This window comes from Pteronotus mesoamericanus, unplaced genomic scaffold (assembly GCF_021234165.1).
Source record: "Pteronotus mesoamericanus isolate MK-2021 breed Mesoamerican mustached bat unplaced genomic scaffold, CSHL_Meso_final scaffold_31, whole genome shotgun sequence".
NCBI classification, from domain to species: domain Eukaryota; kingdom Metazoa; phylum Chordata; class Mammalia; order Chiroptera; family Mormoopidae; genus Pteronotus; species Pteronotus mesoamericanus.
In genome coordinates this window covers 5973436-5988751 of record NW_026555312.1, presented here as the reverse complement: position 1 = coordinate 5988751, position 15316 = coordinate 5973436, and the positions used below count along the sequence as shown (strand labels likewise).

General features: G+C 51.0%; 1 protein-coding gene across 3 annotated transcripts in view; it reads left to right on the top strand.

The window, feature by feature from the left end:
* BCAR3 (BCAR3 adaptor protein, NSP family member) overlaps nt 1-15316 on the top strand; it is a 104265-nt gene that overhangs the window by 82202 nt on the left and 6747 nt on the right. For all 3 annotated transcript variants that reach the window (XM_054592155.1, XM_054592156.1, XM_054592157.1), the window contains 5 exons: nt 306-409; nt 1497-2152; nt 7116-7231; nt 11531-11702; nt 14376-14487. In XM_054592155.1, the coding sequence (XP_054448130.1) occupies nt 306-409; nt 1497-2152; nt 7116-7231; nt 11531-11702; nt 14376-14487 (1160 nt within the window). The remainder of the gene's footprint in view (nt 1-305; nt 410-1496; nt 2153-7115; nt 7232-11530; nt 11703-14375; nt 14488-15316) is intronic.

Below are 15316 nucleotides of genomic sequence, written 5' to 3'. Positions count from 1 at the left end.
ACGTTCCAGTTCATCAGATTTTTCTGAGGTATTCTGAAACCTTTACCCTGCTTTGATCAACTGGTTGGAAAGGCTCGGAGGAGGCTTCCCAGGACCTAGCTGGACAGGTCGTGGGGACGCGGGGATGGAGCCCACGGTACCATCATGGATTAGTCACCTTCATGAGACATGTGCTCCACCAGCAGGCCTTCCCGGACTGTTAGGGTAGGCGGTGGCTCGTTCATTCGGGGCAGTCTTTCTGTGATGTTGCCTCAAGGTTTTACGGTTTAATGATAGGTTTCTTCCCCGCTTGCCTTTTGCTTCAGAAATAAAGAGAAGAGCGGCAGCCAGCCTGCCTGCCTGGATCACATGCAGGACCGAAGAGCCTTATCCCTCAAAGCCCACCAGTCGGAGAGCTACCTGCCGATCAGTAGGTCGTTGGGAATTTGTGGGGAGGGGGGTGGCAGTGTTATCCCGATTTCCTCCAGGCTATTTTCTCTGCTCACCTAATTTGAGAAAGACTTAAGGCTCCCTGCCTGCAGGAGGTTTGTGAGACTATACCCAGATATGAATCACTGAGCTGGGCGCTTTATGTATGCTAGCCCTAAAGCCTCGTAACAAGTTCCCAAGGCGGGCATGATTATTCTCTTTTCAAGGCTGAGGAAACTGAGGCACAGAAGTTAAGTACCTTGTCCAGAGGCACCTATCAGTTAAGCGGCTAAGCCGGCATTTGAACTCAGGTGTGCTGATTCCAAGCCCATTCGCTAACCAGTGGTCTTCGTGCCAGATGAGCCTGGCCCCGCAGCCCGCTCCCAGGAGCCAGGGCGGGCGGCTGGCCCTGGCGCTCCTGGTGGAGCAGCTGTCCAGAGACCCTTTCTCCTCTCCATTCTCTCTTCGCAGCCACAAGAATGAGAGGCGTGGGTTGTGGGGACACCAAGCAAGCAATTATGTTAGTAGCCATGGGATTGTTTTTCATTGTTTTTATAACTGACCTTCCTGGGGACCACAGGGTGACTCTCCCAGTGCCCCTTAAACTGCTTCTATGTGGGCCACCGCAACGTCTTTCCCTCTCGTCCCAATGTGTGGCTCTCACTGTCCCTTAAAGTGGGCTGGGATCCACTCTGCCTTTGCGAGTGACTCAGAGCCCTTTATGCTGTGCGGCTAAAGACAAGTTTCTTAATTGACTCACTGCTCTCCAGACTCATTATTTTTTGCTGCTCTGACTGTCCTAACCTACTCTGACCATAAAATGACATGGCAGCCCAGCTGTCAGTGGTCACTGGGATTTAAATTCCCCCAAACCTGTGCGGTCTCAAAACGCCTCAAACTTGCCTCAAAACGCCTGAGACTTGTTTCTTTCAATTGGGCATGGGGTGGTCATACTGAGTTGTATTTTGAGGGTGGGCATTCATGCCCAGTGGCATGAGCTGAGGGCTGGGGCGCTGTCACTCCAGTTTGGTTTGTTTTGTGTTCTCCACAAAGCTGAGCTTTTTCTGACTGTCTCTTGTCCTCTCCAGGCTGTAAGGTGCCCCCTCAGTCCTCAGGCGTGGACACGGGCGCCTGCCCTAACTCACCCGTTTTCAGGACGGGCAGCGAGCCCACCCTGAGCCCAGCGGTGGTTCGGAGGGTCTCCTCGGACGCAAGGGCAGGGGAGGCGCTGAGGGGCTCCGACAGCCAGCTGTGCCCAAAGCCACCCCCCAAGCCCTGCAAGGCGCCCTTCCTCAAGGCTCCCCCATCTCCATCCCCCTGGCTCAACTCAGAGGCCAACTACTGTGAACTGAACCCAGCCTGCACCCCAGGCTGCGACAGGGGAGCAAGGCTGCCCTTTGGCGCCCAGGACAGCTACGTGGAGCTGCTGACAGCCAGGCAGAATGGGGCAGCCGGTCCGCGCAACTCGGGCACCAACTACTTAATTCTTGATGACGATGAGAGGGCAAGGCCTCAGGAGCCGCCGGCAGCAGCGCAGGTGGACAAGGGGCAGGATGATGGGGGCCAGTTTGTGCCGCCCCTCCTGGAGACCGCCTCCTCGTTCAGGCCCAATGACTTTGAGTCGAAGCTCCTTCCTCCTGAAAACAAGCCCCTGGAAACAGCGATGCTGAAGCGTGCAAAAGAGCTGTTCACCAGCAACGACCCCAAGGTCATTGCCCAGCACATTCTGAGCATGGACTGCAAGGTAGGTACCTGGGTGGGCAGAATTTCGGAATTTCATTCTGGGTTTCGAAAGTTCGGAAGGGGGGATCTGTCTGCATGTCACTTCGCCTTACCCTTTAAGTGCTTTGCTCACAGGAAAAGGCCAAAAAGAACCCGAGCGTGGAGATTTATTTAAGGGGTGGGAACCACAGGCCAGGGTAACCTTCGGCCGGGTAGGAAGCTTGTAAACGTCACCTTGGACAGAGGGATGGCAGGCTGCTGCCAGGGCCACGCCTCCTTCTCCCCGCCCCTACCGGTGGCTGGCGCCCGGCAGAGTCCTCCTCCCGGCTGGTGCTAAGTTTCAAATTCTACCCTGGCCTCAAATCTGCCCGAACTGAGGAAGTCAAGTCCAAAGGAAAATAGTGTGTAGGTGAAAATGTAGTTTCTGGAGAAACAGAGCCTTGGTTATTTTTTTTATCATTATAAACACATACACACATTATTTATTGTTACTGAAATGGTCTTTGAGATAAATAAACATTTTAATGTTACCTTGATTTTTAAAATAAGTAATACTTGTATAATTTAGAAAAATGATGAGTCAGTTATAGTTTTAAAGGTATAAAATATAATTTATGAAAATTATAAAGTACAGATTAAGAGAAAAAAATTAAAATCACACACAATCCAGTTTCCTGGCGATTGCCATTGCTAACATTTTCTCAGCAAGTAGGTATGGGTAAATAAATGCATGCAGGTCTGGCTGGTTACCATGGAAATAACACCCATATCTGCATACTATTCCAAAGCCCGCGTATTTCATCAAACAAGACATGGCTATCTTTCCGTGTGACTAAATATATATATTTTACATCATCATCATTTTTTATTGGAAACCTTTGTTGTAGCTATGGGTTTCTCTTGTTCATATGTGGCCTCAAGGCAGCCTTGTTTTTCAGAGATATTTCTAGAAAACAGGTGTCTCAGGCTGGGGGTGGGGGTGGGTGCCCAGCCAGCTCCTCAGCATAAAGAGACTGACCCCTGCGTTTGAGCAACAGATAAGGCTTTTGTGAGATTTAAGGCCCGTCTCCCTTTGTGGCTCAGTGAAGTCAACAAGCAGCAAAGGTCAGAGCTTATTTAGGAACTGGCTTTTCCAAAATGAATTGCCTAGGTCATGAATCACAGCAGGAATGCTAGCCTTTGAGCAGCCCCTTCCCCCGCGCTTCCCAGGCGACTGAGGGCGCACCTGGGGGGCAGCAGGCCCCCCCAGTGCCTTGAGGAATGTTAGGTAATTGCTGGCTGTTTTGGGGTAACAGACCCCTTCCTGAAAACAGGACTGAGGGATCACTCAGTTGACCTCATGGCCAGGCCTGGGAGGTGGGGTGAGCGTGGGGTCGGGGGGCCCCTGAGCAGACAGCCAGGACGGGGCTGCTGGGGAAGCACGGGGCTGTTCACATGGTCGGCTCAGTGTCCTTGGGCCATGCTCACCAATGGTCAGATAATTTGTCCGGTGAAATTCTTACTCACTTTAAAGCTAGCTAAACCTGTTTGGACAGTACGAGGATTTAGGGTTCCTGTTCTAGTAAGTAACACTCTGAGCCCTGGATCTGAGAGCAGAACCACGTCAACAGGCCAGCAGCCTGGCGCGCACCCATCTGGGTTCTCCTTAAAGGAGGCTCCTTGGGGAAGCCTGGGCCCGGGCTGACCAAACAGCCTGATTCCCAGCAGGAAATGGGTCCCCCTTGCATGTGGCCTCAAGCAGGGCTTGGCAGTAATGGGGAAGGTGAGATGCCCGAGCCCTCTTTGCAGGAGGGTCTAGAAACTTCTCCCCCACTCTGGCAGCCACGAGGCTAGATTCTGAGTCTGTTCTCCACAGAAGGAATGCGCAGCCTGCCTTCGCTCTCACTCTGCTCTGCATCATGCCCCTGCTCAGCCGCACCGCCCCATCTGCCCTCAGCCCCCACCCCCGGAAGACCCGGAAGACAGAGCCCCGAGCAGGAGCCTGCCTGCCCCTCCCCAAGGGCAGGGCCGTTTAGCCTTCCTCCCTCCCTCCTGAGTCCACACCATTTCCTCTTCCTGGAACCACCAACTTCGGGGTTCTGCCAACAAAACAGGCGCAACCAGTCCCCCTGAGAGGGGCAATCAGAGGAGGGCTGTGGTACCCGCTCCACACACAGCGGTGGCCAGGCGGGGCCGCCCCAAAGCTCAGAATGCACGGGGCGGCCCCTGAGTGCTGGTTCCCAGGCGGTGCATGGGGCCCAGGGCTGGCCCCCAGGAAGGCCAACAGACTTGTGGGTCGTCCTGAGACCCGCAGGCGGCCTGCAGTGTCCCGCCCTGCTCCCACCCAGCAAAGGGCACCAAGAGCCCTGGCCTCACTCACCTGGAGCCTTCCTCCCACCCCCTTGTCTTTGCAGTGGCTGGAAGTGAGGGCCTGTAGTTAAGAGCTTGGCCTCTGGGGATGAACTGCCTGAATCTAATCCTGCCTCTCCTTACCTCTCCCAGCCTTTCTCTCCCTGCCCGTCAAAGGAGGAGAATAATACCAACACCTTCCGTACTGTGCCTGGCCCAGGATGAGGCTAAGCAAGTGTTGATAGTGTTAAGCATTCAGCCTTGACCCAGTGTCTGCTACGGGCCAGGCCAGGTCACGGTGGTGGAAGCAGGGAGGGACAGTGATAGAGGAATTCAGACCACCACCCCGCTGGGAAATGCTCTGTAGAGGAAGGCACAGGAGCTGTGGGGCCCCTGAGGCAGGGTTCTAAACATGGGGCAGCTAGGTGATCGGGGTGGGGTGCCTGGGATGGGTGTTGAAGGCTGAAAAGGAGTTAGCCAGGTGAAGAATGCAAAAAGCATCTTCCGGGCAGCAGGCAATGCACACATGCAGAAACTCAGCCATCAAAAGCCATGGTAGGGTGGTTTGGCTCATGGAAGATGCACTCTGTGTGGGCAATGAAGGTGGGGTGGGGGAGGTCCTGGTAGGTCTTCCATGTTTCTAAGTCTTTACTTCTGGGCTCATTCCCAGTTGCCGTCTTTAAAGCACTGTGCAGCGCTTTAGGGAACTCTTGAGGGAGAGAGGCCTGTGAGGACATAGTGCCAGTCAGTCTTCTGCTGAAGGCAACAGAGACAGTGAGCTGAGCCAGGCGATCTCATTGCAGTTTAGAAGGTCTCTTGGCAGCTGTGGGGGAGGCAGGCCATGGCCCCGTCAGGGCCTCCTGGGTTGCTGCTGCAGCCGGAAGCAGCGGGCTGAGGGCCAGGCAGAGCTGGGGGAGCCTGCAGAGCCAGGGTAGCTGAGAGCTGACGAGCAGGGGAGGCTGGAATGCCTCACCGTGGGCACGGATGTCGCCCAGCCGGGTCCAGTTCATAGCAAATGCTCTAGAAATGTTCATCCCTCCTGTGTGTCTGTGAGCCTCACAGCCCTGGGGGTCTCCTGGGGAACCTGACTCAGGCGCTGCAGTGTGAGCACAAGACCCCTGGTCCCATAGCTCAGCCTTAGGGCAAGAAGGAATTGGTATTTCCTGGTAAACCCCAGGAAAGGGACCAGAGAATTGGATGCTTACACTGAAGGAAAATAGACTAGAGGCTTCTCTATCAGAGCAGGGATTGCTCTGGATGCTAGTGCTTCCAGAACAAAACTGACTCTATGACAAGCCTTTGAATCTTGCTACACAGAGTATGCGTGGGACGGAGGACGCCTCACAGATGTGCCGGGTTTGGAGCCTCTGACAGGACAGCTGCCTAAACAAGCGAGTGAAGTGCTGTGGACGCAGGTGGTGGGGTGCACATCTGGGCCGCCATGGTCAAGGCATCAATCTCTTCCCAGAGATCGGGCCAGGATTTCTCCCGCCTTCTACATGGTCGATGATTCACAGCCTGTATTTTCAAATAGTTCTTTGGGGTTTTAAGCTCGTTTGATCCTTTGCCAAGTCATTGAGAAAGGTGAACTTAGCAGTTGTGTTTGAGCGGGGGAAACTGAGGCTCAGAGAGCATGGTGTGAATTCCGCATCCAATTTTGGGGTCCACTCCTGAATAGCTAATTTCCACAGGCTTATTTCCCCAGGGCTCCAGCAGATCCTTGCTCAACCACTGAAGTTAAGGGTCAGGATTAATAATAACAGCTAAACTTCCAGATGTTTTTTGGGAATCTATTTTGAAAACATCTGAAATGTTCACATGACCAGGATAATTGTGCTCAAGGACAACTCCACAGATCAAGGAGAGGAACTGTCCCCAGCCTGCAGTGTGTCCAGGCTCGGTGTCAGTATCCGCTGGTTGCACTGTCAGTACATCAGGGCACTGAGGCATCATTAGTCCCATTTTAGGGATGCGTTGAGTCTGTTGCAACATTTTAAGGCAACGTGTAGTAACTATAAATGATGAACAAATACCTGGTTCTGATAAATTGTGATTACGCACTAGAATTGAGATGGGCGAGCTGGCTGGGACAAACCGAAGATTTTCTTTAAGGAAAACCCTCTAGGGGAGAGGTGGGTGTGTTTGTGACCTCGGGTTTCAAATCTCTATGCACATTTCTAATGGTTTCCAGGTGTATGGTGCATTTACTGAGCCCCGGAGAGGCGTAATTACGGGTAATTGCAGCCAGCCCTGCCATTAAGTGAGAACATGAACGGCGAAGCACGCGGCAGAGGGCCGCTTGGACGCAGTTCCGCTCTTCCATGGCCGGGCACAGGCACACAGCCCTGCTGTCCATGGCAGAGCGTCGGCAGCAGGACCCAGCTTCTGTCAGAAGCTCCAGGAACTGCGCCGTCTCTGGCTGGGCAGAAACACCAGATTTGCAGATTCTGCAGACCAGTTTAGGGGCTTTCCTCCCAGATTTTATATTCCGGTATGTGTATTAAAAGCCTCCAAATATCACGTATAAAAAACGTCTTTTCAGATGCTGCTGCTCAAAAAGAACGGCAGGACGTGCGTCCACGCTGCTCCCGCTCCGTGTATTTCCTTCCACATGCCCACTTCCTGATCCAGTGTATTTCAATTTGTGTTCTTAACAGGTCGCTAGGATTCTTGACGTCTCTGAAGAGATGAGGAAGAACATGGGCGTGAGCTCAGGGCTGGAACTCATCACCTTGCCTCACGGCCACCAGCTGCGTCTGGACATAATTGAAAGGTGAGCAGGGCTGTCCTCTGTGTTGCTGGCCCCTTGCATTCCTCCCTGGCTCTCAGAGCAGCAGGTTTTGGAGCAGAGAGGCTCCACACCTCCACTGCCCTCAAGGATGTGTGACCCGGGCCAACTTCCCCCAAAAGCCTCAGCCAGAGAATTCCTGGAGATGTACAAAGAGACAGCTCAGAGGAAGTCCGGGGACAAAGAGAACATGTTCCCGTCCCAGCTCCGGACTGCTGTTAGGAATTAAGTGGGAGTTCGTGAGAAAGGTTGGGAAGAACAGAGTCTGAACATTTCCTTTGCGGGGTGGACAGATGGGGGATCAGAGGTCAGAGGATGACAGCACTCGGTCCTTGTCCCCCCAGCCCCTGAGGTTTCATTGCCTTGTTCTCATAAAAAGCCAGAGCCCTGGCTGTTCGCTTAAACCCACACACAGGAACATTGCATGTTAAGAAATGAGATAGAAATAGCAAGGCATATTCTTAAGAAAAGAAGTGCAAGATTTGATTATCTTATTACCATGGAAGTTGGCCTTTCTGACATACACAAAAAAGACAGTTGATTTGGACAAGACTACCTTGTGGCTTTCTATTTTTTTCCAACCAACTTCCAGTTGCCATGACACACACGCGAGTTCTAAGGGACAGCCAGGGTCCTGGCTTTTTGTGAGAAGAGGGCAGCGACGCTTCAGAGTCCGGGGCCCCAAGCGCCATTGCCCCTGCCCATGGCTGTCCACGATGTTGTGGGTCTCAGCGCCATCAGAGCAGCTTTCTGGGGAGGCTGAGCTGCCCTCATCCCATTATGGCAGCCGCTCGCCACACTAGGCTGCTGAGGAATGAAATGCTTTATTTTACTCTTTCCTGGTTTAAGCGTAAATGGCCAGGCATGGCCAGTGGACAGTGTAGCCCGAGGAGGTCAGCCCCCAGAAAGTGAACACTGCCTTACAAGTAGCCTGGGGATCAACACGGCTGCCATCCGGGTTACCTGGCAGATAACGCGGCTGCAATGCCCCCGTTGCCTTGGCCTTGCAGCCGCAGGTGCATCCCACAGAAGACACAATGCAGAATGGAATGCTTCTGGGGGGGCAGGAGACCAGGAAATGGTCCGCGCTGATTTTGTTCAGGCATCCCTGTTGTTGAATGCTTTTGGACAGCTGTAGGTCTGCCTGCTGCTGAATCTTCCTACTTTTCCTGATCGGATTTTTCTGGATTCCAGCCTCTCTCTTCAGGTATCCTCCCCCCACCCCAAGCCTGGGGGCCTGGCTTCTCAGGTCCACTGACTTCTCCTCTGTTGTTGTCTGGGCTCAGTGGTCACCGCTTCAGCAGAGATGAACTGTGCCACCAGCTGCCCTGTGTTTCACGTGGTTCATTTCAGTCTGAAAAATCCCCAAGTTCCAGGCCTTATTTTATCAGTCTCATTAGGTATGAAGGACAGGGGGGCCCAGGCTTAGGGTGGTGGGGATGGGGCTTCTCTCTAGGCTATTTTCAGACGTCCACCCTTGCCTACGTCCATTTCCTCTTTCTCCTGATGGCCCGCTTGCCTGGGGTCCCACCCCTTGGCTTGTTTCCTGTCCAGGGCTGACCTTTGAGTCTTCCTGCTAGAGTCTGGAGAGTAGTTTTCTTTATTACCATGTGTTTAAATAAAGGTCAAGGGTAGAGTGGTCTTGAAAGGCTAAATGACATCATCTTCTTGTGTTTCAAATCAAATACAAAACCACCTTTTTTAATTTACCACCTCACCCATTCCAAGCCTACTGAGTGTAACCGTCAGTGCCCCGACGGCCGGCCCCTGGCACTTCTGAGGCAGACGCGCCAGGCTGAGTTTCTTTCCCAGAGCGGCATGCGCAGGAGGCTGCCGGCAAGTGGTGGTTGAATGAATGGATAGATTATCCAGTCCACCATTGGTATCCTGCCAGATTGTAAAGAGGTAGAAAATATGTCTTTTATTAAGGGCTATTAAAACATAGGGGAAAAAACACACTGAATAAAAAAATAGACTGAACGCAACATGGGAAGTTAGTTTACTCTTAGTTAAAAATTACATCTAAAATGTTCGGCTCAATCTTAACACTTTGCAAACGGGTAACAAAACACTTCAATAAACCATAGATGATAAAAATAGACTTTAAGTCTCTGTTAGGATCCATTAATTAAGAAAGACGAGAAACCAGGAAGGAGATAAAATGAAGGAAAAGAGACAAAAGGGTGAAATGGACCAAGATACAGAGGCAATGATATACCTGTAGAGATCATTGTAGTAACAAGAGCTATTTGCTGGGGGTTATTTGCATGTTAGTTATTTTTATACCCACACATAGCCCCTATTTCTCACAACTACCCTTGTTCCCATTTTACAGATGAAGAAACTAAGGAATGGAACAGTCAGGTCACAGCCGAAGGTCATACATGCTGACATGCTTACAGGGTGGGGCAAAGGTAGGTTTACAGTTGTTTGTATGGAAAATAATACAATAGTTAATAAATAATAATACAAGAATAAACTCTGCGTTTTGCATACTCGCAACTGTAACCCGTCCTTTGCCCTACCCCGTACTTGCACGAACACACTCAGAGACATTGGAGTGTGGACGGCAAGGGGGCCACACGCCGACGCTGACAAGCTCAGGGGAAGCCCGCCACGCGGGCCTCACGCACTCAGAGACGGACAGTAACCACATCGGATGGTCGGAACATAGAAATTCCTAACTAAAAGCAAGTCATTGTGTGTAGTCATGTCCTAAGCCTGTAGCTTCCTTGGCAAAGGTCAGTCTTTAACTTTGATACTGCCCGTTGTTTTTGTGCCTCTAAGACAGCATACCTTTGAAATGTCGGAGCCGTTTTCTTTTCGACCCCTCAAAGGGGCAACCGCTGCACCAGAGCAGGAGACCACAGTGCTACTTGTTGCTCACTTACCATCTCTGTACCATAAATGTTAACTATTCTGCACCCACCAACATAAAAGCAGCATGTGTCTCTTCATTTTGCTTTTTATCTAATGTCAGAGATCGCCCTGCTTTGCTTTCTCCGGCCTCCCTGATCTACCGCCAGTGGATTTCATGTGACCTCCCTTACGTCTCCTCCTTTGAGTCCAATGTATAAAATAAGCTGCAAAACTGCCATCCTCTGGAGCATTTCCTCATTCCCTTGAGATTTTGCTTCAGTTTGGCTCAAACAAACTTTTCTAAGGCTTTTTCTTAGGCTGGATGTCTGTAGACGAGAGAAATTAGTAATGCTAGGTACATGCCTGATTCACCTGGCGTGAGAGAGACCACACCCGTGGGCACAGGCAAGCACGGCCATGGAGTAGCATCCTTAGCTTTGAACCTTCAGGACAAGGTGGCCCCAGAGTTTCAAAGACATGCGTTTTAGTAACCATGCTACGAATTGAGGCTTCACCTCCAGCACTTGTCTCTTCACCTCCAGCAACCTGGCCAAAATGTGGCTGGGGCCACCGTGGCCCCACGCAGCCCACTCCGCAGTCCTGATTTTCAGAGGGAAGCAAAGGGATCTCAGGCTGAGCTGCCTGCCCCCCGTGGAAGAGGCTGCTCTGTGACCCATTCTCGCCAGTCCCATTGTCACGCCAAGAGAAGATCATGCTGCTTCCTGTTCTGGGTCTGTGAGGTCGACCTGTATAGTCCAGGATGAGAAACGGGAGGATTGTAGGCAGATACAAACAAGATTTCCCTTTATTCGAGTCCGACCTTACAGGGACATCCTGCCAGCCTGCTGTCCAGTCTTTGCCCACGTCTGCATTCACTTTCTGGCCTCTTGACCAGAGCCACAGACGCTCCGTTCATAGCTCCACCTTCCTTTCTTTGTTCTGACACCCTTGTGCCTTTCTGGGTCAAGCATATCCTCTCATCTTTCTGTCCCTTCCATTCCCCAGTGCAGGGGGCTCAGTGGAGCTGGTGCAGGGTTTCCCCAAGGAAGGGTTCCCCAGTGCATTGGGGGGACCTGGTGGCTCCTGGGGCCTCTCATGGCAGAAGGTAGAAGAAGCCACATGACTTCACCAGAGGAGGGTGCTCTGCATGCCCCCGGGTCCAGGCCTGGGCAGTGCCCTGTCCTGGGGCATCTGTCCTTTTTGACTCCGCAAAGGGCTCCATCTGAGGCCCTGTCCGGCCCTGCTGCAGTCAGCCTGGAGGGGTGGTCTCTGCTGAAATCGGCAACCAAGCTGTCTGAGCGGCCGGCACAGCTCAGGGCAAGAGCAGCAAATGGTGCAAAGCCAGCCCTTCTCCCAGCTGGTCTGGTTTCATTCCCTCCTAGTCCTGGTGGCCCGGGGCCTGACCACTGGCCTCCTCCCTTTCAGGCACAGCACCATGGCCATCGGCATTGCCGTGGACATCCTGGGCTGCACGGGCACTTTGGAGGACCGAGCAGCCACCCTCAATAGGATCATCCAGGTGGCGGTGGAACTGAAAGACTCCATGGGGGACCTCTATTCGTTCTCGGCCATCATGAGAGCCCTGGAAATGCCGCAGGTAACTCCCCATTGGCTTCGTGCAGCCCCACGGCCTGTGTGTGCTTCATGGTCTGCAGAGGGGTCTGCAAGCCCATGCTTAGCAAATCACAGATGATTTTTGTCACTCTCAAAAGGTAAATTGGATTTTAATGAAAGCTGCTTTGACTAATCAGCTGCGAGTAGTACCCTAAGTACTTGAGCTGTTCTTAAAAACGGTGCACAATTGCCGACAGGCCACGCTTTCTCTTTGATGTGCAATAAGACTCATCCTCAAGAACAGTGCTCCTGAAGAACCAGTTAGGATAATATGTCTGGGGCAAGTGTGTTGTATAAGAAAGAAACTGCTTCCATCTGAGCCATCAAGTGTGCAGGCAGCTATTTTTGAGAGCTTATATCTGAGAATCCCTCGAGTGGTTTATCTCAAAGAATGCTCCCCAAGTTACCTGAAACACCCTCTCTTATGAAAAAATTCAGATTTCTGAATCACCTGCCATATAACCCCTTAACTAGAATTTCTGAAATCGAGCATTTTGAATTGGTCTGCTTTGACAGGCTGTTTTTAGGATAAGTGTCAAAACTGGAAACCTGTACTTGAAATCAGGTGGACCCCAGAGAGGAACACGGCCCTGTGGCCTTCTGTGCTTGGATTCGGCTCTCCCGCTGCCGGTCTGCCAGGCCCTGGGTGTGCAGAGGACTTGCTTTACAGCCCAGTCTGCAAAGAGCACCACAAACCCTCTCGCCATCTAGCTCAGCTGTTTCATAGCCACAGATTGTCTTGGAGACCCTGCCGGGTGCTCACTGAAAATCCAACAATGCCGCTGGGGACGACAACTAGTCACTCGTCCTGCAGGGCATGTTAGGAACAGAGTTTCCTTGCATTAAAGCAAGGGTCACCTTAAAAACAAGAAGCCAAACAACTTAGTTCCTTCACCAGGAAAATTTGGGAGGGAGGGTCCATTCCAATTATCATGTAATATTCCAAGAGTTTACAAAGTTCTCTAGGTGCACTGGAATTTCGTAGGGTTGATATTGGAAATAAGCAAATTCAGCCATATTTTCATGATATACTGACTTCTATAATATCAAGAGTTCTAATTTTTCATTGAGGTGTTTTTCTTTTGCCTCAGATTTATTTCCTCTTATCCAAACCTGCAGAGAGTTTTTAGGGCTGAGCCAACAAGCTAAGCTGTGTGCATAGGCGTCCAGCCCAAAGCTTCCTCACAGAGCAGTAAAGGGGGTGTGTTGTGGCATTACGTGGTCACTGTGTCTGTGACTTCAAACTCAGTGGTCAGGGACTTATCCTGGAACATAGTGACATGCCTTTGCGGGTGGCTCCCCCGCCAGCCCCCATCCAGCAGCCTCAGACTCTTCCCTCCCGGAGCACCTCAGCAATGAGGGGACCTAGCCCGCCAGGGTGCTCAGGGCCTGGGCGAGCCGGAGCGCTGCTTGGGGAGGGAAGTGGTAGGCCCAGGGGAAACCCCAGAGGAGTCATGTCTTTTCTGTATGTCACCATCCAAACCTGCCTCCAGCAGGATACGGGCTTAGCTGAGAGACAAGGGCCTCTTTCAGAAAGGGGATGCTTGAGGGCTGAGGAAGAGGAGGGGAATGTGAGGAGAGAGGGCAGCATGTGGGTGGCCAGAAGCAGACCAGCCCACATCCTTCCCTTCCCAGAAAATCTGCTGCTGCCGACCCTTCTCCCCTTTCACAGAGAACACACAGGAGCTCTCAGAGGCCAAGCGAATGGATCTCAGCTCTGCCCTTTACCAGTGGTGAAACCTGCAGCAAGTCACCTAATCTCTTCAGTGTTCGGATCTGTAAAATAAGGCAAAAATACCTGCTTCCTAGGGTGTTGCGAGGATTAAACGAAATTCCTCAAATACCTGAGTTGGCTCACGTGCCCTGCCTCCCTTGCTTGTTTCATGTAGAAAACTTCAGGCACCGAGGTTTGCTGGTGGTAGGGCTGTGAGTGGGGGACTGGTTATCTTAGGGCAGGCAGAGTCGGTGGCATATGCTGTGATGACGACATTATTCCAGGAGTGTAAAGGAGTGAGCGGCGGCATCGCCCGGCCTGGGCATGCCCCTGTGTGCCTCAGACGCTACTGCTTATGAGTAACGTCAACATGCTGTACCTCACATTCCTACACCCTCCCATCGGTACAGGCTCTACGGAAGACAGCTGCCAGCTCCTCTCCAAATTTAAAATACATGTACTCTTTGACCCAGGAGTTCCACTTCTGGAAATTTATCCTCCAGATATTTTCACACACGTACGCATTTGCAAAATCTTTACAAGCTTATTTCGTAAGAGAAAAACACGTTGAAAACTCTTATCTGTAGGAGACTGATTAAACTATGGTTTATCCACACAATGGAATGTTATGCAGAAGTTTAACAAAATAAGGCTGTTCTGTGCTGTTTTATATATACTCACATGAAATGATTTCCGAGCAAGGAACAAAAAAATACATGTAGCATGACATGCATTTATTCTTTTTCAGGCAGTGCGCGCTCAGACACACACACAGAACTGGTGAGAGGAGTCGCCCCTGGCATGGGCTTTCAGAGCGATGCAGGCTAAAGTCAACTGCTTTGACGTTTTTATCATGTGCACCTGTCATCTATTCCACAATTTAACAAAAAGGTTATTTTAAAAATGGCCTTTTCCAAAATATAACACCTTTCTTTCTTCCAGATTACAAGGTTAGAAAAGACGTGGACTGCGCTGCGACACCAGCACACCCAGAGCGCCATCCTCTACGAGAAACAACTGAAGCCATTCAGCAGAATCTTGCACGAAGGCAGAGGTGAGCGCGGGGTCGGCAAAGCAGGCCTGGCGGCTGCCCCCTTGGTGTCTGGAAGACCAATAGGTCGTACCTGTTCTGGTTTGATCAAGTGCTTGGCAGGGCGTGTTCTGAGGCCCTGAGTCATCTGCAGGATGGTCGATGTGTCAATCAAGGTTTTTATCAGATGACAGCCGCGCAGGTAGGAGGTCTGCCGTTGCTAAAAAAAGACACAGGCTGCCAGTCACTTCATTCTGTCTTACCTTTTAATTAAGGTATAACTGACATAACATTGTATTAGCTTTAGGTGTACAATGTAATGGTTCGATATTTGTACATATTGCAAAACGATCACAATAAGTCCCGTGAACATCCCTCACTGCACATAGTTACAAAAAATTTTTTGTGAGAACTTTCAACATCTACTCTCTTAGCTACTTTCAAAGATGCCATACAATAATATTAATTATAGCTACCGTGCTGTAATTGCATTCCCTGATTTATTCATTTTATAACAGGAAATGCATACCTTTTGACCCCCTTCACCCATTTCATCCACCCTCCACCTCAGGCAACTCCCTAACTGTTCTCTGTATCCATGAGCTCAGGGTTTTTTGTTTTGTTTTGTTTTTCTGCATTCCATGTATAAGTGAGAGCACATGTGACTGATTTACTTCACTTAGTACAAGCCCTCAAAATCCATGTTGTCATAGATGACGGGTGTCATTCTTTCTAATGGCTAAATAATATTCCGTTGTAATATATACCACACCACCTTCACCCATGCATCTGTTGATAGACATTTAGGCTGTTCCCATGTCTTGGCTACTGTAAATAATGCTACAATGAACAT